The sequence below is a fragment of the Pituophis catenifer genome, unplaced genomic scaffold, assembly GCF_029215685.1.
Source record: "Pituophis catenifer annectens isolate HBS135680 unplaced genomic scaffold, rPitCat1.0.hap2 SCAF_4, whole genome shotgun sequence".
In the NCBI taxonomy this organism is placed as follows: Eukaryota; Metazoa; Chordata; class Lepidosauria; order Squamata; family Colubridae; genus Pituophis; species Pituophis catenifer.
In genome coordinates this window covers 119,582,591-119,608,432 of record NW_027256884.1, presented here as the reverse complement: position 1 = coordinate 119,608,432, position 25,842 = coordinate 119,582,591, and the positions used below count along the sequence as shown (strand labels likewise).

Here is a 25,842-nt window from a genome sequence, read left to right as displayed (position 1 = left end):
TATGACGGTTGCAGGGCTCTGGGGTGACGTGATCCCCTTTTGCAAACATCTGACGAGCAAAGTCAATCGGGAAGCCCGATTCACTTAACAACCGTCTTACTAACTAAACAACTGCAGTGATTCATTTAACAACTGCGGGAAGAAAGATTGTAAAATGGAGCAAAATTCACTGAACAGATGTCTCATTTAGCAACAGACATTTGGGGCTCAGTTGTGGTTGTAAGTTGAGGACTACTTGTGCTGAATTCTAGATAGAAAGGAATACTTCTTTGTTTCTGTCTCCAAGTCCAACTGACAGATCTTTGCAAATTCACTATTAACTGTCCTCTGTTGTCTAAATCGGGGGTCCCCAACCCCCAGTCCATGGACCGGCACCGGGCTGTGGCATGCCAGAAACCTGGCTGCACAAGCAAGCAAAGTCCCATCCGAAGGATGCAGGCAGCATGTGAAACCACACCCCCTCTGGTCCACGGAGATAGATTAACAGAGTTGGAAGGGACCTTATAGGTCATCTAATCCAACCCCCCGCTCATCAGGAGACCCTACACCATTTCTGACAAATGGCAGTCCAATCTCTTCTTGAAAGTCTCAGGTGATGAAGCTCCCACAACTTCCAAAGGCAACTTTTGTTCCATTGGTTGATTGTTCTCACTGTCAGAAAGTTCCTCCCCATTTCTAGGTTGAATCTCTCCTTGGTCAGTTTCCATCCATCATTCCTTGTCTGGCCTTCAGGTGCTTTGGAAAATAGCTTGACCCCCTCCTCTCTGTGGCAGCCCCTCAAATATTGGAAGATGGCTATCATGTCTCCCTTGGTCCTTCTCTTCACTAGACTAGCCACACCCAGTTCCTGTAACCGTTCTTCATATGTTTTAGCCTCCAGTCCCCTAATCATCCTGGTTGCTCTCCTCTGTACTTTTTCTAGAGTCTCAACATCTTTTTTATATAAGGAAAAACCTCTGTCCATGGAACCGGTCCCTGTGCCCAAAAATTTGGGGACCACTATTATAAATCTGTCCACAGACCCCTCACCCAATTCTCTCCTGCATCAACAGAGGCATCTTCTCTCCTTTTGACCATCTCCCCATTCACCCCATGCAGTTTCCCTTTAGCCTGCCCCACTCACTTAAAACTCATCTTCCGCCATTCATTGGCACCTGCACATCCCAATCTTTCTCTCAACAGCAGTTCCACCACATCTGTGCACATGCACTCCCCAAGTAACATAAGATGAACACACTGGAACATGTGCTCCTTTTCAGTCATATGTCTTCCCACCCGTGTCTGTGCCTGGAATGGGACTTTTCGGCTCCTACCCTTGGCTGCGCCTCTTCCCCCAGGGTTTCTCCTCTAGCTTTTCTCCCCAGCTGACACACCCCCATTCATTCGCCCTGGCCGATGGGCCATGGCCCCTCCATTCCACGCGCTTCGGCAGGGCGCATTTGCCAAAGCAGGGTTCGTCCTGGGCTTTTTGCCACCCAGGACAGTTAGCCCTCTCCCACCCTGTCCCCATACTCCTTACCTGGGACTCCCACTCCTTCCCACTTCACAACCTGCACATCTTGGGGTTTCCACAGCAACTGGGACTCCCCAGGATGTCACTAAGCAATGACATCACACTTTAGGATCAATTCACTCAGAGATGGCAATCCCAATCCCAACTGCCATTGTAACCTGAGCACTGCCTGCATTGTCCGTACCTTTAGCAGAATTTTTTTGCACGGGAAATGAGAGAATATAAAAATTTTGTTAATTTTGAACCATACTTTCTTTATGTTTCTAAAAGTGTGAAAGCCTAGAGTAGTGCAAAAAGATGTGTATTTGTAAAACTCAGAGAAACCAGACCAATGTAATAGAACAGAATGAAGTAGGGGTGGGTTCCACTTATCTTTACTACTGGTTTGTAACGGGAAGCTTCTGCATATGCGCAGATCGTCCATGATGATGTCCGGGCGGGTGGGTGGAGTCTCTCGCCGCCACTACTACCGGTTCACAAAAACCGGACTGAACCGGGAGCAACCCACCACTGGAATGAAGGTAGTCTGGTCTTGTGGAGTGAAGTTGGTGAATAAAGATACAGGTTTAACTATAAATGAAAGTGTTAAAATATGTGTCAGCAATTACAAATTAGATTAGTGCTTATTAAAATAAAAATTTATAGGTTGATGCAACATTGTACAATGTTCTGAATGAAAGCCATCCAGGGGGAAAATGTTTCTGATAAGAAACATGAATATGATTGCAGATGGGCCGGCAGGAATAAAATGAAACTGTCAGTGTTCCAAGTAATGCACCCATAGAAAGCAGAACTCCGAGGCAGGAAGATTCCTCAAAAGAACAATATTATTGGATGCATCATATTGGCACAATTGGTGAAAACCAACTCTGAAAGTTCCTGTGGTTTTCACCTAGTTAAAAGAGAAAGTTTTTCTCCTTTTTCCAAGTCATCAGTCACATGGTCCAATTGAGGTGCTGGCCAGTTGCTTGGTTACTTTGCTCCTCCTCTCTCAGCCTTCAGTTGGAATGACCTTGGTTCCCACAGGAAAACTTTTTATTTTGACTACAAAACCCCAGCTAACTATTTCCCTCCCCCTCCCAACTATTGGCAGCCCTGAAGCCTCAGGGTTCGTTCTGGATTGACAGAAACCACAGAAAAAGTAATTGAGCCATTAGGAAGTCCAAGAATGGATAGTCATGAATGAAGGCTACATATACATGTCCCAGAATAATGTTCCAGGACCAAATCTGGGTCAATCAACGGGACCAGAGATATAGTCATCCAAGCTTTTGGACTCATGCTAGAGCCCATCCGCAGGGAACTTCTCTCTCACCATACATTCTGATGAGAGAGAAGTTCCCTGAGGATGGGCTGCAGCACGAGTCCGAAAGCTTGGAAGACTAGATCTCTGGTCCCGGTAATCGACCCAGATTGAATCCTGCAATGAATAGTCATGACTACGGTTTGGTGCAGGGGTGGGCTTCAAAAATTTTAGCATGGGGTTCTCTGCCCGATTGCTGGGTGGGAGGGGGGCTTTTGCCCTCCCCGGGTTCCGGAGGCTTTTCTCGAGCCTCCGGGAGGGTGAAAATGGCTTCACCAGGCTCCGGAGGCCCTCTGGAACTTCTGAACTGCCCTTCCCAAACTTCCGGTAGGCCCATTTTTCGCCCTCCCCAAGCCTCCCTGCATGCCCTCCACTTACCTGCATCCAAAACGGGCCACATGGGGACTCCTGGGAGGGGCGGGGTGGGGTGGGCGGGGCCAGCCAGGAGTGGGATTTGGGGGTTCTCCGAACTGCACAGAATTTTAGCTAGAGGTTCTCCCAAACCCCTGAGAACCCTCAGCAGCCCATCCCTGGTTTGGTTTGTATCTGCTTACCGGTAATAGTTCTCTTTATTTCAGATAAGCACCTTAAGTATTAGCCTCTCCACACACATACACATGGGCAAAGGAATTAATCTAAAAGCAGGATTGATTTGTTTGTTTCTGGTGAAAGATTGAAAGAATTAATGAGCCCACAAGGCTGGTGAGAGGCGTTGACTGGGAGGGACTGAAAGAAAGGAGAGGGAAAGTAAAATGACAGCTGGGATGGAAAATACGAGCCTGTATAAGAAAAAAAAAGTATTAGGAGGCAGATTAATCTTCTGACCGAACGAATGGCAATGGCCATGAGGAAAGAGAATGCCGAAGCAGCTCGTAGCAAAATGAAAAGAATTGCGTTGCTGACGAATGTGGAGTTACGCTAATGGGGAAAAATGAAAAAGGATGCTTGGAAGAACAATGAAGTGAAAGAAGATGCAGATGAGAGAGGGAAAAAAAACACCCCTAAGAGAATGATTGCGGCACAAAATGAGGATGAAAGGAAAAAAAATACCGTATATATAATGTGTGTAAGAGGAAATCATGGCAAAGCATGCAATGAAAGGGACCAAGGAACAAGTTACTGGGTGCTCCTCTGGCTCACATGAAGAGAACAGGGAGGAGGTAGCAGCGGGGACCAATTAGGCCTCTTAAAACCCATCTTCCTTCAGCCAAGCCCTGCTACCAACCTGCTTATTTATCCCTTCAGCGACGCCTTGAGAGCCACTACAGCTGGCACAGTACAGCAGCCTTGAGTGAAGTGGGGGAGGGGGGGAGGAAGCACCTCTCTTAGTGCAACGTTCAGAAAAAGGAAGCTTTTCTATCAAACCAGGAACAAGTTGCGGTCAGACACACAGAAACAATATTGACTGCCAGGTTCCCAGCCCCTGCAAGCGGGCGAGTGATGGTGAGATGACTGATCTTCCAGGTGACTTTATGGCTACCGTAAGCATCCAGATCTCCTTCTAAAGTGGAGGTGGCCATGCTCGTTCCGGCAGAAAAGCGAAGAATGAAGAAAAGTGGTGGTGAAGGCAGAACAAGCAGCTGCTGTTGTACCTGAAGTCTAGCTGGATTGTGGACGCACCAGAGCACTTTCTTGCACTGCCTGGACCACAACAAGTGACAATTTTCCTTCTCCCAAAAGAGAAAGAAAAATAGAAGTTTCTGTCTGATACTTTACGGCATGAAATCCCTAAAGGTGTCAGCCCTTTGAAGTAGACCAGACTAGGAAACCAAAGTTATGACTACTAATCCTTTTACTATAAGGTTAGAGTAATAGGAGCTTGCAAAACTGGAAGTGCTTCTTCCATCCATGCCTTTTATCTACAAGAGACCTGGGGAACATCAAGTCTGAGAAGTTTTCTCAAATTACATTTCTACTTTGGACTCAGGTTTCCCTTATCTAACCAGTTTCTTGTTTGTGGTTATTCCTCCTGCTCCTTAAGGTTCTTCTACTCCAAATGGTGACAACTGAAGAGGTCATGGCTTACGAATTCAAAAATCTAGAACGTCGCATGCTGGTTTATTTACATATTTTTCCAACCTTTATGTTCCAGCCAGAACACATCAGGTTCTACAAGAAACAAAGAAGTGGGAGATTCTTCCTACAAATCTTCTATGCCATGAGAAGACAACAAATCACAGAGGAGAGGGAGGAGAGAAAAGGGAAAGAGGAAAGGAAAGGAAAGGAAAGGAAAGGAAAGGAAAGGAAAGGAAAGGAAAGGAAAGGAAAGGAAAGGAAAGGAAAGGAAAGGAAAGGAAAGGAAAGGAGGAAATACAAGAGAAGGGAGGAGAGGAAAAAAGGAAAGAAAAAGGAAAGAAAGGAAAGGAAAGGAAAGGAAGTAAAAGAGGGGGGAGGAAAGGAAAAGAAGTAAAAGAGAGGGGAGGAGAGGAAAGGAAGGAAAGGAAAGGAAAGAAAAGAGAAGAGGGAGGAGAGGAAAGGGAAAGAGGAAAGGAAAGGAAGTAAAAGAGGGGAGGAGAGGAAAGGAAGGAAAGGAAAGGAAAGGAAAGGAAAGGAAAGGAAAGGAAAGGAAAGGAAAGGAAAGGAAAGGAAAGGAAAGGAAAGGAAAGGAAAGATGGAGTGTTTTTTCTCCAGTGGCACTGGTCTATCAGGTCAACCTAGTTACCCAATTATGGGATGGAGCATACTGTTTCCGTTTTCATCTTTCAGCCTCAATCCAGAGGCCTTCACAGGCAGCCGCTTTCGCAACAAACTATTTTTGTGTTAAAACATAAATTTAACACAAAGAGAGAGGAGATGGTGTCCAGACAAGGTTGCATCAAGAGTTTCTTTGCTGGTAAAACGTTCTGAAAGGCTGGTGGCTATTGTGACAACATTTACTATCCAAAATCTAGCCTAGATGGTATTTTAAATCATTTTAAATGTATAGGACAAGCGATTGAAGGTTTCTTAAAATTTCTTGAGTTTGATACTTTACTCCAGGAGCATCTAAGAAGAGTCACTGCTCAAGAAATCTATACACTCGACTACTTCGATGGGGGGGAAGAAACTTTTATCATGTATAATAGTATTTGGGAATGGCCTTGGGAGACCGGATGGAGAGCTGCAAATCGGACAACGGGCTTGTGAAAGTTGTCTCAGCTCATAGGAAGAGGGATGGAATGAGAACATCTGAGGGGGGCTCCTCCCTTGTTCTCCAGAGAGCAAAAGGAAAGGAGGAGAGAAATACTTTCAGGCTTGTAAGATTCAGAATAACAGAACTGGAACAGACCTTGGAGGTTTTCTCCCCTGCTCAACCAGGATTCTGCTTAACATAACCTTACAATAAAAAGAGAATTAGTACACCTAGTTGTGCTTCTTGGCTAGACTACCTTGCAGGCAGAGGTGGGATTCACTTACCTTCCCTACTGGTTTGCAAATGTGAGAGCGTGCGCGCTCTATGCATGCGCAGTAGTTGCACATTAGGTCCAGGCAGGTAGACGGAGCCTCCCATAATCGCCGCTACCAGTTTGCGCGATCTGGACCGAACCGGCTGAATCCCACCACTGCTTGCAGGGCTAAAAAAATGAGACCACACCACATTAATGGCGACAAATGTCCAACGGAAGATTGTAGCCGTAGATGTGAAATCACTCAGCTATTACTGTACGTTGCTATTCTGGACAGCACACCTGAGATCAGCCATATAGAACAAATGGCCTTTTTGTAGCAAAGAGAATCTAATAAAAATGTCCTTGCAATGATGATTGCTACTGTAGACTGCATTTCCTGGAATTTATTGACACTGAAGATCCTAGAGCAATTGATATGACAAATATACTTCTCAGAAAGCCGGAAGACCTGAGAATTGCAGTAGCTGAAGTGATGATTTGGGGCTTCGGTAATGATATCACCAGTAAAAGGGAAGAATAGAATAGCTCAGACACACTCCAAAGGTGTCTCTCCTTCTCTTCCAGCCTGCCTGAATATCACAGCCAGGCACTCCAGGTCCCCTGAGTCAGTCATGAATTGATTGGATAAAAAGTGAAGTCAACCCCAAGTTGAAGTTGATGACTTCTGTTGTTGACTCCAAGGATATGTTCATCTAGTTTTCTTCTCAACCATATAGAAGTGATTGGTAGCTGCTCTTCTGGGATAGATTTCTTAATTTCCCAGTCAGTCTGGTTCATTTCCTCACGGTCTCCACACCCGTTCCATCCAGGCTGTGCTTCTAGAGCCCAAACAAGATTAACTAAGTATGACCAACTGCCGAAGCACTGAATAGGGTAGTGAGGATTAAAGGAAAGGGCAACATAACTGGCATCAGAGTAAGTATACAGTTTTGCTTGGATTATGATAGATAGATCAGTGGTGAAATACAATTTTTTTTACTACCGGTTCTGTGGGCGTGGCTTGGTGCGCATGGCAAAATCTCCATCCCCACCCACTCCAGGAGAAGGATACTGCAAAATCCCCATTCCCACCCCACTCTGGGGCTAGCCAGAGGTGGTGTTTGCTGATTCTCCGAATACTCAAAATTTCCACTACCAGTTCTCCAGAACCTGTCAGAACCTGCTGGATTTCACCCCTGAGATAGATAGATAGATAGATAGATAGATAGATAGATAGATAGATAGATAGATAGATAGATAGATAGATAGAGGTATAGCACTATAGGTATAGGTATACACACACACACACACACACACACACACACACATATACATACAGAGAAAGAGAAAGATGATGGATGGATGGATGGATGGATGGATGGATGGATGGATGGATGGATGGATAGACAGAGAGAGAGAGAGAGAGATAGGACTATAGATATAGGTAGAGATAGATAGATAGATAGATAGATAGATAGATAGATAGATGGATGGATGGATGGATGGATGGATGGATGGATGGATGGATAGATAGATAGATAGATAGATAGATAGATAGATAGATAGATAGATGATAGATAGATAGATAGATAGATAGATAGATAGATAGATAGATAGAGTAGTTAAAAGACCCTGAAAGCTGACAGCCCAGGTTCAAGACCCATCCTCGGCCCAGCTCCTGCCAATTTAACTGTTCGAAAGCATGCAAATGCAAGTAGATAAATAGATGCCACTTTAGTGGGAAGGTATAGTCATATTGGCCACAGAAGCATCTTTGGAAAACTCTGGGTCCCTCAGTTAGGAAACAGAGATGAGCATCGCCCCCCTAGAGTTGGACACAACTGGATAGCAGAAACTTTTACCTTTATCTCTTTGGTAGTCTGTTTCTCTTTCCACCCCCAGCCCATAGAAAACCCCACTTATTTTTATTTTTAAAAGTTTAGGGATCTCTTCCAGCTTTAAAGAAATTGGGAAATTCAGGGGCAGGGAGGTGTTATAAGCAGTAGATCCAGGGGTGAAATGCTACTGGTTCGCTCTGGTTCGGACGAACCAGTAGTGATAAAAATTACCAGTTTGGGCGAACCGGTAGTTAAAAAAAGCTACTGGTTCTTCCGAACCAGTATTTCCGACAATCAGCTGTGCCACGCGATTTAGCTTTGCTAGAAAGTTAAGCTAAATCACGCAGCACAGCTGATCCCCCCCTCGCTGTTCTACTTAGCTTCCCAAGCCTCCTTTTGGCGTGTACTGCGCATGTGCGTGCACAGCTCATGCTTGGCACGCATGTGCACACAGCACACGTTTGGTGTGCAGTGCACATGTGTGGCCAGCAAACCGGTTCAGATTTCACCACTGGGTAGGTCCCACTTTTGTAAGAATCAGCGTAGTGGCGCAGTGGTTAGAATGCGATATTGCAGGCTGACTCTGCCCACTGCCAGGAATTTGAATCTGCTCAAGGTTGACTCAGCCTTCCATCCTTCCGAGGTGGGTAAAATGAGGGCCCAGATTGTTGGAGCCAATAGGCTGACTCTGTAAACCGCTTAGAGAGAGGAGGGCTGTAAAACACTGTGAAGCAGTATATAAGTCTAAGTGCTGGTGCTATTGCTGTTGTTGTTGGCTCAATTATAGATGCTGTATTTGGTTGTGAAAAATGAGTTGCGATTTAGAGATGCAATTTGGTCAAGCCCGCGCCAGCTTTTTAGGAAATGTGTGCTGGATTTGAAGAAGGCTATGCCAGCTTTTAACGCTTTTTAAGAGGACAGGAGAGCGAAACAACCTCGACATAATTGGGCTCAATCTATGGCAATCTATGTTTGACAGCACACATTGACAAGAGGCCCCAGCCAGCACCGGACACCTTTGATCTTTCAAACCTTTTTTCATCCCTGTTGTTTGGCTGCTAGCAGAGTTTTGAAAATGAACCTGGCCCTTGCTTGCTCACTTTCTAATGACACTTTAGGTCACTGTAGTTTATTAGAGGTTCTCTCTTGACAAAGCCATTGCAATTACGGCAATTACAGCGGAGGGCAAACCAATGACGCCGTGCGTGCTGCCATTTGTCATGTGTTAAATAAGGGGACAGGCCATTCCATAATAGTCAATTACAAAGTGATCATAATAGTCTTTGAAGCCCAAAAGAAAAATCAGATTTGATGGGACGTGTTCGCTCGGCTCTAGAGTTCTGTCAAGCGGCAAAAAAAAAGGGGCATTGTCTCCAGCGATAGGGTGGTTTGTGTGTGTGTGTGTGTGTGTGTGTGTGTGTGTGTGTGTGTCCAAAGCAGAAAAAGGCACAAACTATTCAGCAGGTTCTGACAGGTTCTGGAGAACCGGTAGCAGAAATTTTGAGTAGTTCAGAGAACTGGCAAATACTGCCTCTTGGCTGGCCCCAGAGTGGGGTGGGAATGGAGATTTTGCAATATCCTTCCCCCAGGAGTGGGGAGGGAATGGGGATTTTGCAGTATCCTTCCTCTGGAGTGGGGAGTCAATGGAGATTTTGCAGTATCCTTCCCCTGCCACACCCGCCACACCACACCCACAGAACCAGTAGTAAAAAAAGATTGACTTCCACCACTGGCACAAACAGTTGTAAAATCTTTGAATTTTGCAACAGTTGCCTGAAGTCTACATCCTTGTTATCACTTTCACTGCTTCATCAGTGGATAAAATATAAATAGTTAACAACGAGAGAGGATGCACATCTCTGAAGCGCCAGGCATGAAATTATAGATGAGATTTTTCAGAAGATGACAGATACAAAACGGGCTCTGAAATTCCTCTGATACCTTGCGATAAAACTCAGTGGAACCTGTGTTTAATCTATCAATCAGAACAGAGTTGGAAGATATCTTGGAGATCTAGTCCAACCCTCTGCTCAAGCAGGACACCTTATACCAGGCGTGAAATGCTCCCAGTTTGGACCGGATCGCCTGATCCGGTAGCGATGGCGGCGGGTGGTTCGGTAGCAAAAATCCCTGTGCCCCCCCACCATGCTCAGCTGAGTCGCACGATCATCAGAGGCTTTTTTTTTTTTTTACTTTTAAAAGCATTTTTTCTACAACCTCTTCTGACGAAAAAATGCTTTTAAAAGTAAAAAAAAAAAGCCTGTGATGATCGCACGGCTCAGCTGGGATCGTCAGAGGCTTTCAAAGCATTTTTTTCTGCAACCTCTTGGCCGAAGAGGTGGTAACAAAAATGCTTTGAAAAGTCTCTGACGATCCCAGCTGAGATGCCTGATCGGTAGAGAGGCTTTTCAAAGCATTTTTAAAAATGCCTCTCTGACAATCCCAGCTGAGTTGCCTGATTGGCAGAGGCTTTTCAAAGCATTAGAAAAAATGCTTTGAAAAGTTAAAAAAAAAAAAAGTTGGCCACGCCCACCCAGTCACATTAACCCCCCCACCAAGCCACTCCCACAGAACCAGTAGTAACACGTTTTACATTTCACCCCTGCCTTATACCATTTCAGACAGGTGTCTGTTCAGTCTTTTCTTAAGTGATGAAGCACCTACAAAGCCGTTCCACTGGTTAATTGTCCTCACTGTTAGGAAGTTTCTCCTTAATTCCAGGTTGCTTTCTCTCCTTGACTAGTTTCCATCCATTTATTTGCACTAAGTTGTTTTTGTGTCTTTAAACACTTGCCATTACATTATTTGACATTCAGGGGTTCTGACCTAGGCCTCCCAAGATCATGAAGCAGACCCCTCGTCCCGATACAACCTCTTTTATTTAGGTTAAAGGGAATTCCATTCCAGCAAGGTCCCGGCAAACAGTCTTTCATGAGATTTCACAGCTACAGACCTTTATCAGGCTTGGAGAGTTGCCAGGCCGATATCTTCTAAATGCCACGTTGTAGCAGATATTATTTGGCAAGAAGTCAGGAACAGATCTTCACCCTCATGAATTGAACTAATTGTCTCCTGCAAACTCCCCTTCCCTTCGCTCCTCTTTATTCCCTGTGGGACGGGCCGTTCACCATCCACCTGTGGCTTTACTCCTGAGTCGGCCCTTGTTCCTTAGCTGTTCCCTTCTCCTGACAGCTCTGCGCATGCGCACATTGGGAACAGGCTTCAGCTGTTCTTCTGCCCCATTTATCTCTGACTCCGAAGGCAGCTGATAACTGTAGGACTGCCCTGGCCCCATCTCTGCCTCTGATGCAGAGCACTCATCAGAGCCTTCCCCCGACTCCAGGGCTGGCCCATGTTCCTCCCAACCTCCTCACTGTCTGAGTCTGCCACCAGCTCCACCGGCCGCTGGCGGGCCACAACATTCAGCTACGATTACAGGTAGTCCTCAATTTACAACGGTTCGTTTAAAGACTGTTTGAAGTTATGAGGCCCTGAAAAAAAAGGGACGTGTGATCAGTCCTCGCCCTTACAATCGTTGCAGTGTTGCAGCTGGCATGTATTTAGATGGTTGCAGCATCCTGGGCTCGCGTGATTGCCAGTTGCAACTTTCCCAGCTGGCTTCCAAAGAGCAAAATCAGTGGGGAAAGCTGGGTGCAATGAATGACTTCAGGCTTCACTTAACAACCTTGGTGATTCGCTTAACAACCATGCCAAAAAAAAAAAAAGGTTGTAAAATCAGGGGTGACACACTTAAGAACCGTCTCCCGTAGCAATGGAGGTTCCTGTCCCAATTGTGGCTATAAGTCAAAAACTCCTTGTATAAAAATATACTATGCTATATAAGAAAAATCTCAATAACAGCCTAATATTTTACCCCAATAAACCACATTTTATTCAGAGACACCAGCGTAACCTCCTGCCGTTTTCAGAGTTATTTGAAAGGTATTTTCATCTCTTTTATTTTCTAAAGAGTTAATTGGATTTAAGGCTTGAGACAACACACAAACCATCTTTCTTGATGGTGAAAATGTTTCACCACAAATCCCCTAGGACCGTGATGGCGAACCTATGGCACGCGTGCCCAAAGTGGCACGCGGAGCCATGTTGCCTGGGACACACGGCGTCGCCCGTTCCTCTTCCGGGTTTCTGGCGCGACGATCACCTGGCCTTCGTGCATGGCGCAATGCCAGAAACTGGAAGACCTGGTTTTCCATTTTCCTGCATGAGCATGCACGCCAGCCAGCTGATCGTCACACGCATATGCGCACCAGTAACCTGGAAGACTAGCTGGCTGGCGTGCATGCGTAGGCCGGAAACCGGAAGTCCATTTAGCTCCTCTTCCGGGTTGTGGCACTCGCATGTTCCCATTTCGGCACTCAGTGACAAAAAGGTTCGCCATCACTGCCCTAGGTGACTTTTTTCACATAGTATTTTTTCATTTATATACCGAGAAATCAACGACTAATTCTTTGTCTTCCAGGAAATGATTGGTTATACAGGAAGTCCTCGACTTACAACAGTTCGTTTAGTGACCATTCAAAGTTACAACGGCAGTGAAAAAAGTGATTTAAGACCGTTTTTCACAGTTATGACCTTTGTAGCATCCCCCATGATCATGTGATCAAAATTCAGATGGTTGGCAACTGTTCATACTTATGACCATTGCTGTGTCCACAAGGTCATGTGATCCCCTTTGGCAATCTTTTGACAAGCAGTCAATAGGGAAGCCAGATTCACTTAACAACCGGGGTTACTAACTTATCCACTGCAGCGACTCGCTTAACAACTGGGCCAAGAAAGGTGATAAAATGGGACAAACCTCACTTAAGAAATGTCTCACTTAACAACAGAAAATTTGGGCAGAATTGTGGCCGTAAATCGAGGACTACTGTAAATGGTACAAGTTAAAACTTACAGTAATTAGATGCCGAAATTGTTTCTCTTGAACTGGTTTTTCCAACTGTAAGTGTCCTCCATATTTCCATTAGCCTAAAAAGTTGTATATCCTTCTGTGGCAATATACAAAATGCAAAAAGCTAGGAACTAGTTGGGCTCAAGTCCCCCATGCAGGGGTGAAATGCTACCGATTCACTACGGTTAGGGTGAACCAGTAGTGATAAAAACTATCAGTTCGGGCGAACCAGTAGTTTTAAAAAAGCTATCGGTTCCTCCGAGCTGGTATTTCCAACGATCAGCTGTGCAGCGTGGTTTAGCTTTCCTAGAAAGCAGGAAATCCTGCTTTCTAGCAAAACTAAATTGCGCGCCACCGCTGATTCCCCCTCCCTCGCTGTTCTACTTACCTCCCTAAGCCTCCTTTTGGCGTGTACTGCGCATGCACACGCATGCAGCATGCACCAAAAGGAGAAGATAAGTAGAATAGCGGGAGGGGGGGATCAGCTGTGCAGCACAGTTTAGCTTAGCTAGAAAGCAGGAAATCCTGCTTTCTAGCGAAGCTAAATCACGCGCCACAGCTGATCCTCCTCTCTCGCTGTTCTACTTACCTTCCCAAACCTCCTTTTGGCGTGTACCGCACATGCACACACAGTGCGCATTTGGCATGCAGCGCGCATGCGCAGCCACCAAACTGGTAGCAAACCGGTTCTGATTTCACCACTGTCCCCATGCCATATTTTGTCACAGGCTGGGGTTTTTTTTTATTAAAAACCTGCTTAGTCTGCCATGCTATTCTCTCTATTTTCTTTCATTTTTCTTCTTTTCAAGTCTTGGGAAAGCACAAAATGTCCAACATCATATTTCCCATCTCCGTTACATTTTTTTTTTTTTCATTTTGCCAAAGCTCAAAATTTCCTTTGATTTAGCAGAGGCTCATTAAAGAGATTTTTTTTAAAAAAGTATGGAAATCATACTCTCTTATGCTTTTTCTAAACCTTGGAAAGATATTTCCTTTTGTGGGGGAATATCATATTGTAAAGCCTTCCTAATATGCCACCCTGGTTTTCCTCCCAATATTAATTTTAAAAGCCGTATAGGACATGTTAATGCTAAGTAATAAAAAGGTAAGGGGAGGGAACAAAAAAATCAGTATGTGATGTAAATGGCTCAGTAGGAAATTATTTTAATAAGCAGTCTGAATTACGTCTTTCATCTCAGCTCTCTTCTCTCATGCCAGATGCAATTTTGAGAAGTTTCATTAAAAGTACTTCAGCATGAAAAGTTGTGTCATTTCAAGCAGTACCAAATGAAGGCAGAGCACATGAAGTTTTAACGTGAAGGGAAAAGAGGACAAAAGAAGAGGATATATATGTAGCTCAGGCTTGAACATTAGAGTCTTTGGCATTCCCAGTGCTTGGTTGTTTTCTTATAGACGTTTCATTATCCAGCTAGGGAACATCATCAGGGTGAGTGAGTGTGGGATTTATTCCCTGTTTACGAAAACAGGCCTGTTTTTGTCCTCCCAAACCCCCCCACGCGTCACGTTTTTGCCCTCCCCAGGCCCCAAGAGCATTCTGCAGGCCTCCCAAACCCTCTGCGCATCCCGATTTTGTGAAAAACGGGCCTGTTTTTGGTGAAAACGGGGCGCACGGGGCGGGGTTTCGGGAAGCCAAAAATGGCTGTATTCAGTATATAAGACACACCAACATTTCCACCTTCTTTTAGGGAGGAAAAAAGTGTGTCTTATACTCCGAAAAGTACGGTTGGCCTTAACTTATGATTGATCATTTAGTGACCATTCAAACTTACGACCTATCTGAAAAGGAGATGCTTCCCCCCCTCCCGGTCATTGTGACTGCACTTTGGATACTTAGCACCGCACGATGTTTAGGGCCATTTGCAACATTCCACAGTCACGTGACTGCAGTTTACAACGGCTTTTGCTAAAAACTGTCATTTCAAAGGAAGCAATGCAGGATTTAAAAGTATTTATTAGCCACCACGATGTCATCTGTCTTTCCTACATTCAGAAAGAAACCGGTGTATTTCTAACTTCCACCTGAGTGCACTAAATAGCTCCACTCAGTGGCAAATTGAATTATGTTCTTTCTGGATTCTTTCTTAAATTCTTCTAGGTCAGTGATGGCTAACCTTTTTGCCATCGCGTGCCAGGAGAGGGGGGGGCGGGGGAGGGTCACGCACGCACGTGCCCACGCAACCCCCCCCCCGCTCCTGGCACATGATGGCCTGGTAGGCCCGTTTTTCTTTCTTACCTGGTTCTAGATCCTCTCTATTTATCTGGGAAGGGCGAAAATAGACTTTCTCACTTTCAGGCCCTCCAAAGGCCTGAAACAGCCCATTTCCCAACTCCCGGTGGGACAGGAAGTGACATTTTTTGCTGTCCCCAGCCTCCAGAGCCTCTCTAGGAGTCTCTAGGAGCCTCTCTAGGAGTCTCTAGGAGCCTCTCTAGGAGTCTCTGGAGGCTGAGGACAGCAAAAAATGTCACTTCCTGTCCCACCGGGAGTCGGGAAATGGGCACTTTCCGCCACCGTAGGGCCTCCAAGGGAGTGGGAAAGGCTGTTTTCGCCCTTCCCAGATAAATAGAGAGGATCTGGAGCCAGGTAAGAAAGAAAAACGGGCCTTCCCCATCCCCCCCTCCAGGCCCTCTGGAGACAGGAAACAGCCTGTTTCCCTACTTCTGGTGGGCCCAGAAGGCCCGAAAATCAACTGGCCGGCGCGCGCATGCGCCCCAGAGCTGAGCTGGCGTGCCCACTAATATGGCTCTGCGTGCCACCTGTGGCACGCATGCCATAGGTTTGCCATCACGGTTCTAGGTGGAACATTGTAACAGTAACAGAGTTGGAAGGGACCTTGAAGGTCATCTAGTTCAACCCCCTGCTCACGCAGGAGACCTGTACTAGGGATTCGAACCGCCAAACTGCAACAACTAACCCCTTTCTTTTTGTACCACTTGTGTTGTACATGTCAGCTTGCTGAAGCTCCTGTTGCTGGCTTGAAGGACATGTGGAGATGTGAAGCTGGTATTTATTTAACTGTGGTGGCTGCTGTTGACATTTTCTCATCCTGGTGTCGTAGTTTAAGAAAAGGCTATCTGCCTTTTTTTTGGAAAATACAAATTTAAATGGCTGGAATAGAGTTATGTATCATGGCATCCCAAATGTTTCCCCCCCCCCCCCAAACTCTGCAAATCTCTAGATGAGCTAAAGTTTTCTATATCTCTCTGCATTTGTTTGGTGGTCATCCAGAATTTTGCAGTTCATATTTGGCAATGGTAAACCTTGACATCCGGGAAATTAAGTGCATTTGTGATTCTGGCTTTCCCTTAAGACTTTTTGATTTAAAAAAAAAATTAAATAATCCATTATGGTTTTTCCTTTAAAAGCTACTGTTAAAATTATCAAATATCAAACACAAGTAGGTGAACCAAACTATTATTGATAGCTTCTTTTAACTCCAGGGTGTCGCTTATTTTATGATAAATGTAAAAACCTGACTTTTTTTTCTTTTTTAATTTGCTGTTCCGTTACCATGGCAATTATACCAAGCAAAAAAATGGCAATGGATAAGTTTGGGATAGCAAAAATAAAAATGTGTTGGGCTTTGGGGAAGACGGGGGTAGATAATTGGCAGTTTCCAGATGCCGCGCTAATGTGTTTCTGCTATTTATAGTCACTCTTCTTGATCATGTTTGTCCAGTGGACAGAAAAAAAAAAAAAAACAAATGGATATAAGTAATTTTCCTTCTCTTAACTGTATTACAGATATTTAACATTTGAAGCAGAGGTTCCTAACTTTTATGTGTCAGATTCCTTTTAGACTATAGTGAAGCTTTAGAGCAGGGGTGTCAAACTCAAAGCCGACAGGCCAGTGGTGGGTTTCAAAAATTTTTACTACCGGTTCTGTGGGTGTGGCTTGGTGGGCGTGGCTTGGTGGGCATGGCAGGGGAAGGATAGTGTAAAATCTCCATTCCCACCCCACTCCAGGGGAAGGATTAGGGGTGGGTTCTAATTTTTTTTACTACCGGTTCTGTGGGCGTGGCTTATTTTGTGGGTGTGGCTTGGAGGTCATGTGACTAGGTGGGCGTGGCTAGCTGGTCAGAGTCATTTCTGGAAGGTTCTCGCACTTACAACCAGTCCTTGCACTTACCACCCGATTCATTTGTTTGCTTTTAACACTGATCAGCTGTAGGATGGCCCTTTGAAGCCCCGCGGCAAGAGTTTAAACAGTTTTTTTTCCCTCTAGTCATCAGCTGGGACTCAGGAGGCAGCAATAGATTGGGGGTGGGACCAAATAAAAGGTAAGAATAACGTGGGTGGGGGGGAGGGCGGGGGGGGGGAGAACCAGTTCGGTGACATCATATCATCACCGCTACCAGCTCAGCAGAACCGGACCAAACCGGGAGGAACCTACCACTGGGAAGGATACTGTAAAATCTCCATTCCCTCCCCTCTCCGGGGGAAGGTTACCACAAAATCCCCATTTCCTCCTGATCAGCTGGGACTTGGGAGGCAGAGAATAGATGGGGGTGGGGCCAGTCAGAATTTTTACTACCGGTTCTCTGAACTACTCAAAATTTCCGCTACCGGTTCTCCAGAACTGGTCAGAACCTGCTGAAACCCACCTCTGCCGCAGGCCAGATCCGGCCCGCAATGCAGGGGTGGGTTTCAAAACCCATCGTTCAGAACCCACCGGTTCGCTCGTGGGCGTGTGGGTGCTTGCCGTGCGCATGACACTTCTGCGCATGCACAGAAGCATCCGGGCGGGTGAGTGAAGACTCCCACCACCGCTACCGGTTCACCCGATCTGGTGCAAACCGGTAGCAACCCACCACTGCTGCGATGTGGTCAGATCCGGCCCGTGGGGCCATCCTGGAAAATGTTCGGGGCCAGCTCACATCATTTTGGCCCAGTCTAGCAGTATCGCTTCAGTCCAGTCTACCAAAGAAGAAAGATCAGGCCAGTGTGGTTTCGGCCCAGTCTATCCAATGCGAAGAGGAAACATGCCAGCAGTTTGGGGAGTGGTGTGAAACTGGCCATGCCCACCCAGTTGGCCACACCCACCCAGTCAGCCACGCCCACCCAACCTCCCAAAGTCAACCATAATCCTGATACAGCCCTCAATGAAATTGAGTTTGATACCCCTGCCTTAGAGAGAATATCAGCCATGCCCAAGTTGTAAATAGTCCATCTAAAACTCCCAGCTGACAGAAGAATTGGAGGCAGATGTAGCCCTCTAACATCTGGAGGATATGGAGCTGAAAACAGCTGCAGTATACAGTTAGTTCTCAATTTACGACCAAAATTGCACCTAAAATGTATGTTGCTAAGCAAGTTAAGTGAATTTGCTCCATTTTATGACCTTTCTTGCCACAGTTGTTAAATTAGTGACATGGCTGTTAAGTGAATCTGACTTCCTCATTGATTTTGCTGGTCAGAAGGTCGCAAAAAGGGATCACATGACCCTGGGACACTGCAACCGTCATAAATAGGAGTCAGTTGCCAAGCATCTGAATTTCGATCACGTGACCACGGGGATGCTACAAAGCTCGTAACTCTGAAAAACGGTCATAAGTCACTTTTTCCAATGCCGTAACTTTGAACGGTCACTAAATGAATCATTGTAAGTCGAAGACTACCTGTACTTTCCATGAAAGATATATTACAAGGTGGTTGGTTGGAAATCTCTTCTTACCAGGTTCAATTGAATTGCAGTAAAGTTAGGCACAAAACAGCTTCCCATACATTTTACGAACACCACATTTACTTAATGACTGCCGCCAAAAAAAAGGGTCATAAGATCAGGTCGGTCACATGACCAACACATTTTACAACCATCATAACATACAACTCTAATGGACAGGCTTCTTTATGGTCCTATGTCGAGTATCTTATCCGAGTCAAGGTGGTGCAGTGGTTAGAGTGCAGTACTACAGGCTACTTCTGCTGACTGCCAGCTGCTTGCAATTTGGCCGTTCGAATCTCACCAGGCTCAAGGTTGACTCAGCCTTCCATCCTTCCGAGGTGGGTAAAATGAGGACCCAGATTGTTGGGGGCAATAGGCTGACTCTGTAAACCGCTTAGAGAGGGTTGTGAAGCGGTATATAAGTCTAAGTGCTATTGCTATCTACTAGTTTTCTGTACATTGCAGAGAGCTGGAGTAGCTGAGCTTGGATTCCTTTCTCATTCTATATTTCTGTGATTTTATGAAATAAAGAGACCAATTCTTCTGATTCGGTAAGGCTCTTCTTCTATTCTACCGTATGCTATAAACAGATCTGTACCAGTGGTGAAATCCAAATTTTTTTACTACAGGTTCTGTGGGCGTGGCTTGGTGGGTGTGGTGTGGCTTGATGGGTGTGGCAGCGGAAGGATACTGCAAAATCTCCATTCCCTCCCCACTCCTGGGGGAAGGATCTTGCAAAATCCCCCTTCCCGCCCCACTCCTGGGGAAAGCACATTGCAAAATCCCCCTCCCCTCCCCACTCTGGGGCCAGCCAGAGGTGGTATTTGCCGGTTCTCCGAACTTCTCAAAATGTGCCAAGGTATCTGTGCGTTGTTTCATTCGTTGTCACAGTGCCAAGACTGATAGCAAAATGCAGCAGGGCTCCACTGTGCTAAACAGAAACGATTCGCTTCAGATGTTCGTCATAGCTATGCTGGATGTTTGGACAGAATCCAAACTTAAAAAAGACTGAGATCTAAAAGCTATGGAAGACCACTTCTGGAATACAATACAGGTAGTCCTTGACTTACAACCACAGCTGAGCCCCAATTTTACATTGCTAAGCGAAACATTTGTTAAGTGAGTGGTGCCGCATTTTATGACCTTCCCTGCCACAGTTGTTAAGTGAACCACTGCCCTTTGTTAAGCTAATAACATTGCTGTTAAGTGAATCTGGTGTCCCCATTGACTGTAGCAATAGCAATAGCACTTATATACCACTTTACAGCCCTCCCTAAGCCGTTTACAGAGTCAGCCTATTGCCCCCAACAATCTGGGTCCTCATTTTACCAACCTCGGAAGGATGGAAGGCTGAGTCAACCTGGAGCCTGGTGAGAATCGAATTGCTGGCAATTGGCAGAATTAGCCTGCAGTACTGCATTCTTACCACTGCGCCACCATGGCTCTTTGCTTCTGACTTTGCTTGTCACAAGGTCACAAAAGCTGATCACGTGTGTTCCCCCCCCAAGACACAGCCACCGTCATAAATATGAACCAGTTGCCAAATATCTTTGGGTCACATGACCATGGGGATGCTACAACGGTCGTTAAGTGTGAAAAATGGCCACAAGTCACATTTTCAGTGCCGGTATCACTTTGAACAGTCACTAAATGAAATGTTGTAAATTGAGAACTACCTGGATTAAATCCCAGGATGTCTTTGTTCGTAAAGATGTTGTTCAGCTGGACTTTCTTGTTACAAGCCAGTTGGGAAGGTCACAAATGGTGAACACATGACCCCTGGACAATGCAACTGTCATAAATACAGGTAGGCCTCATTTACTCTGACTGTCGATACATTTTTAGGTGCGGTCGAAGGAGCTGGTAGCTCTTCATTGGTAGCTCTCGATTTACAACTTATAGTTGTTAAGTTAGTAACCTGGTTGTTAAGTGAATCTAGCTTCCCCATTGACTTTGCTTGTCACATGGTCGCAAAAGGGGACCCCGGGACACTGCAACCGTCATAAATATGAGTCAGTTGCCAAGCATCTGGTCACGGGGATACTGCAATGGTCGTTAAGTATGAACAATAGCCACATGTCACTTTTTTCAGTGCCGCTGTAACTTCAAACGGTCCCTAAATGAACCCTTATAAGTCAAGGACTACATATACGTGCCAGTTGGCAAGAGCCCAAATTTTGATCACACGACCACCACAGGATGCTCCGATGGTCATAAGTGTGGAAAAACTGGTCACAACTCACTTTCCGTTGCATTGTAACTTCGAATGGCCACTAAACGAATGGTTGTAAGTCAAGGATTACCTGTGTTTGATATGTTTTATATAAAATTAATATCTTAAGAGAGTAGACAGTTCCATGGTGGGGTTTTTTTTTCTGCCACATGGATGTTGCCTGTCGTTCCATAAAAACGCTGGATAGACAGTTTCGTACCGAATATTTTGCTTTTTAGGAACATTTCAAAGCTCCGGCTGATCACCATAACCTTGTAAACATTTTTTGCCCTTTTAGGCCTGTGCAGAATTCAATCCAGTCTGCAATATATGAACATTTGGGATGCTGCCAAACGCATGTCCCTGGCTGGCATGGCCTACAGGATATTACTACTCTCGAAAGCAATGGCACTTCACCTCCTGAAAGCTGGAGCAGAGATCGTGAACCCGTAGCGGATGGTAGATCTCCATCCCCACTGGAGGTGCTCCCACCATTTTACTCCACTTCCTTTCCTCAGAGGAATAAATCTGACATATTGCTGAACCAGGTCTACATTATGGAAGAAAGACAGATGGTAATTTATTATTTTGCTTCATAAGAGAGTGGTCAATATTCACTCAGCGAGCCAAGGGATGACAAACAGTTTCCAGCGAGTGGGCACGACATAATTTTTTTAAGAATCTGTTGTGGGTCCTCCTACAAAGTGACAGCTGTCAGGAACTTGTGTATTCACAAATGACAGCGGTGGTAGACACCTCAGTCCCACTAGGTCTATTTATCAACCTGTCAATTTGACGGCGTTGTTTCCTCCTTCTCGTGCTCTCCAAGATGTTCTTCAACTTCACCTTCAAAAGTTCTTCTCTTATTTTATTTTTTTTCTAGGGCAGGTTCACACACTTCCAAACTCAATACAGATAGTCCTTGATTTATGACCAGTGGCCTAGCGACCATTTGCTAGGACCATTGGCCCTGCCTAAGGAGTTCTTACGATCCAGATTCGAAGTTCTGAGGGCCGCTTCCTCTCACAGTCACACGACTACAATTCGGGCACTTGGTACCTGGGCCACATTTTACATCCGTTTGCGGTGTCCTGTGGTCACATGACCATGATTTAAGACAGTTTTGTCCCAAGCTGGCATTTATGTTCAATTTTTGGCAAAACTGCACCCACAGCAAGCCATTGGTTCGCTTAACAATCACAGCGTTCGCTTAACAACTTCCATAAAAAAGATCATATAATCAGATTGCTCACAACCTGCTTTCCAACAATCATGAGTCAGGACCCCGATGGGCAGGCTCCATTACGGTTGTAACTCAAGAATTACCTGAATTTAGCTCACCTTTCCTATTTTATAAGAAGTGCCCTATGGAATCTACTGTGTAGCATGCCAGTTGCACATGTATTTATTTAAAACCTTCAAGTTACACCCAGAATACTGCATCCAGTTTTGGTCACCACATTATAAAAAAGATGTTGAGATTCTAGAAAAAGTGCAGAGTAGAGCAACCAGGATGATTAAGGGACTCTAGACTAAAACGTATGAAGAACGGTTGCTGGAATTGGGCATAGTCTAGTGAAGAGAAGGACCAGGGGAGACATGATAGCAGTACTCCAATATTTGAGGAGCTGCCACAGAGAGGAGGGGGTCAAGCTGTTTTCCAAAGCACCCAAATGCCAGACAAGGAATAATGGATGGAAACTGAACAAGGAGACATTCAACCTGGAAATCAGGAGAAATTTTCTGACAGTGAGAGCAATCAGCTTCCCTTCAGAAGTTCTGGGAGCTTCATCAAGAGGCTTTCAAAAAGAGACTGGACTGCCATCTGTCAGAAATGGTGTAAGGTCTCCTGCTTGGGCGGGGGGCTGGACTAGATGACCTACAAGGTCCCTTCCAACTCTGTTAATCTGTTTTTTTAAAAAGTCTGGATTAGCAGGGATCTAATTCACACCAAGGCAACTGTGTGTGACTGCGAACACATTCATGCTCAGAGACATCACATTGCCAGTCCCTGCTCTCAACAATCAAGAATCAAATGGATAGTCAAAAGAATACTTAAATTTGCAATCAGCCTACGTTTAAAGCCTTATGTAGATTTTTTTTTTAATTGCTTCTTTTAAAGAGGTATTTAAATGTGCTACTTCATTTCAGATTTAGATATTATGCATCCTTTTGGCATCGTGGAAATCTCACGATTCTATTTTCTTCATCTTGATGATGCTCCAGGAAGCATTAAATTTACTCCGCCGAAAAATGTCACTTTGGTGATAATATCCAAAGTAATATAAAAAATATATCTACTGATTAATTTGTAATGGCTCACTCCTGCACATGAGCTCGCTTAATTCTTCATTAAAATTGGAAGAAAATGGATATGCAAGAAACTAACTTGAATATATAGACCAGCATTTCTCAACCTCGGCAATTTTAAAATATGTGGACTTCAGCTCCCAGAAGTCCTCAGCCAGCATAGACAGAAGTGCTTTTCTAAAAATTTTCACCATAGTCGTTAAGCAAATGTTGCCGTCGTTAAGCAAATTCGTTCATTTGAATGGCGTTTTGTGCCAAAAACTGGTTAAAATGTTACAAATTGTTGTTTTGTGACTGCAGAACGCTGTAAGTGATTATAAAGGCAGCCGGTTGTGAAGCACACAACATGTGTTTGCGTGTCCACATTTGCGTGTGTGTGTGTGTGTGTGTGTAGCATTAGCATTTACAATAGCCAGTGGGTTGTTTTATGGGCAATAAAACACCTGTTCTGTGACCTAAGTAAATTCAAATGGTTGTTAAGCAACTGGAGGTTAAGTCAAGGATTACTGTAAATTGAAGTGGCAAAACATACCTAATACTCCTTCCTCCTTCTATTTTCCCCACAACAACAACCCTGTAAGGTGGGTTAAACTGAGAGTGACTGGCCCAGTTAGCTTTCGTGCCTAAGGAGAGAGAAGAATTCACAGATTCTGGTGATTGATCCAAAGTCACCCAGCCGGCTCTCATGCCTAAAACAAAACTAGAATTCAGTTTCCTGTTTTCTAGACCAGGGGTCAGCAACCCACAGCTCTGGAGCCGCATGTGGCTCTTTCATCCCTCTGCTGCGGCTCCCTGTTGCCAGTCGGCTCCACAATTGATAGGGCTTTCGGTTAGGACAGGTAGAGGAAAAAGGACGCCACGCTAGGAGGAGACTCTATGGTGGGGGAACCGGACTTCCGATCGGCTCCAGAATTGAATTGGGCGGCTTCCGGTTAGGACCTTTGTGGCTCTTTGAGTGTTTAAGGTTGCCGACCCCTGTTCTAGTCCAACAATTTAACCATTGCACCAAACTGGCTGATAATACAACCCTGATTAATGTACCATTGATTTCATCAGACCAAAATAAATATATACATACATATGTATATAGTAGCAGGATACAGTTAGAAAAATGGAGGAGGAGAGGCTGTTTATAGGAACCTTCTTTCCTTTCCATCTTGCAGACTTGTTTTCTGCACCACCTTCAACATTTAGAGTAGACTATCAACTAGGGCTGCTAGAGTTCTAACAACCACTAGATGGCAGCAGAGAGATAACAGAAAACTTTATACACATCGCTGCCATCTGGAGGCCCTCTGCATTATATGGCCTAGATACAGTACAGGTAGTCCTCACCTTACAACAGTTCGCTTAGTGACCATTCGAAGTTACAACGGCACTGAAAAAAGTGACTTATGACCATTTTTCACACTTGTGACCATCATAAATATGAACCACTTGCCAAGCAACCCCATGGTCATATGATTTATATTCGGACGCTTGGTAACTGGTTCATACTTACGACGGTTGCAGTGTCCCATGGGTCACACGATCCCCTTTTGCGACCTTCTGACAAAGCAAAATCAAGGGGGAAGCCGGATTCACTTAACAAATCTTGTTACTAATTTAACAACTGCAACGATTCACTTAACAATGGTGGCCAAAAAAAGTCGGAAAATGGGTTTCACATAAATTTTGGGTTCAATTGTGGTCGTAAATTGAGGACTACCTGTATAGGATCTCATCATATCACCGGAGGGGGTTGTAGGGCCCAGCAAGATACCTGTAAAGATTGCATGTCTAAAATATTTAAAGCTTACTTCCAGCAGTGCCCCTGCACTAATAAGAAAAGCAGCCTAATTATACGTGTCTTCATTGTGTCAAATTTGTGTGTGTGTGTGTCATTCAGCCTTCCCCAGAGACTTTGTTCCCGGCCGCTGCAGCAGAGAACTTCCGACAGGAGGAAGAGAGGCGAGCAAAAGACTTTGAACAGATTTTAAACTCTCACATCGAAGAACTGCAAAGGCAGTCGGCGAACACCGTAAAGCACCATGCCACTCTCAAGCAAACCCACCGCAGATGAAGCTTTAAAAAAAATAATAATAAAACCTTAAAATTGTACAGATAATCCCTGCACCCAATCATCAGCTACCATTTAAAAAAAAAAACAAAACAACTTTAGCCAAAGAAATTTTTTTTGTAACGTGAGATTTTATATCGTTTCGCTGTGGATTTCATTTCAATGTGAATTTGGAAGATTGTGTATCAAGAGGTCTCAAAAGAAAATCTGGAAATTAAATATGAATATTTTTTTTTATTTGTTTTTAGTGCGATCCAAATTCTGTTTTCTTATTCGAAATGCTGCATCCAAAATGTTCTTTTGGAGACTGATTCAAAGTGGGTTGCAAGGCTGGGAACAAAATTCACACTAATGTTGGCTGTTCTAGGTCTCATCAAAAGAAGAAACAGTTTCAAGTATTTCAGCTCTTGAGTAACGATTTAGATTTAGAGCAGCCCCTCAGGATGCATAAATCTGGGTAATGGCGGTTACAATCCCCTCATTGACTGCAGTTTTGATTGCATATTTCCAGATATGGTAGTGTTAACTTTAGCCTGCCTTTAATTCAGATACAAAAATAATTTTCCCTGGAAAAATCTAACTAAATACAGGTAGTCCTTGACTTACGACCAGAATTGAGCCCAAAATTGATATTGCTAAGTCA

The 25,842-nt window shown here is 44.7% G+C and overlaps 1 protein-coding gene across 1 annotated transcript in view; it reads left to right on the top strand.

Moving 5' to 3' along the window:
• DEUP1 (deuterosome assembly protein 1) overlaps nt 1-25,202 on the top strand; it is a 63,356-nt gene extending 38,154 nt beyond the window's left edge. The window contains exons 10-11 of the mRNA XM_070943673.1: nt 21,129-21,405; nt 25,029-25,202. Coding sequence (XP_070799774.1) covers nt 21,129-21,405; nt 25,029-25,202 — 451 coding nt within the window. The remainder of the gene's footprint in view (nt 1-21,128; nt 21,406-25,028) is intronic.
• The last annotated feature ends 640 nt before the right edge of the window (nt 25,203-25,842 follow it).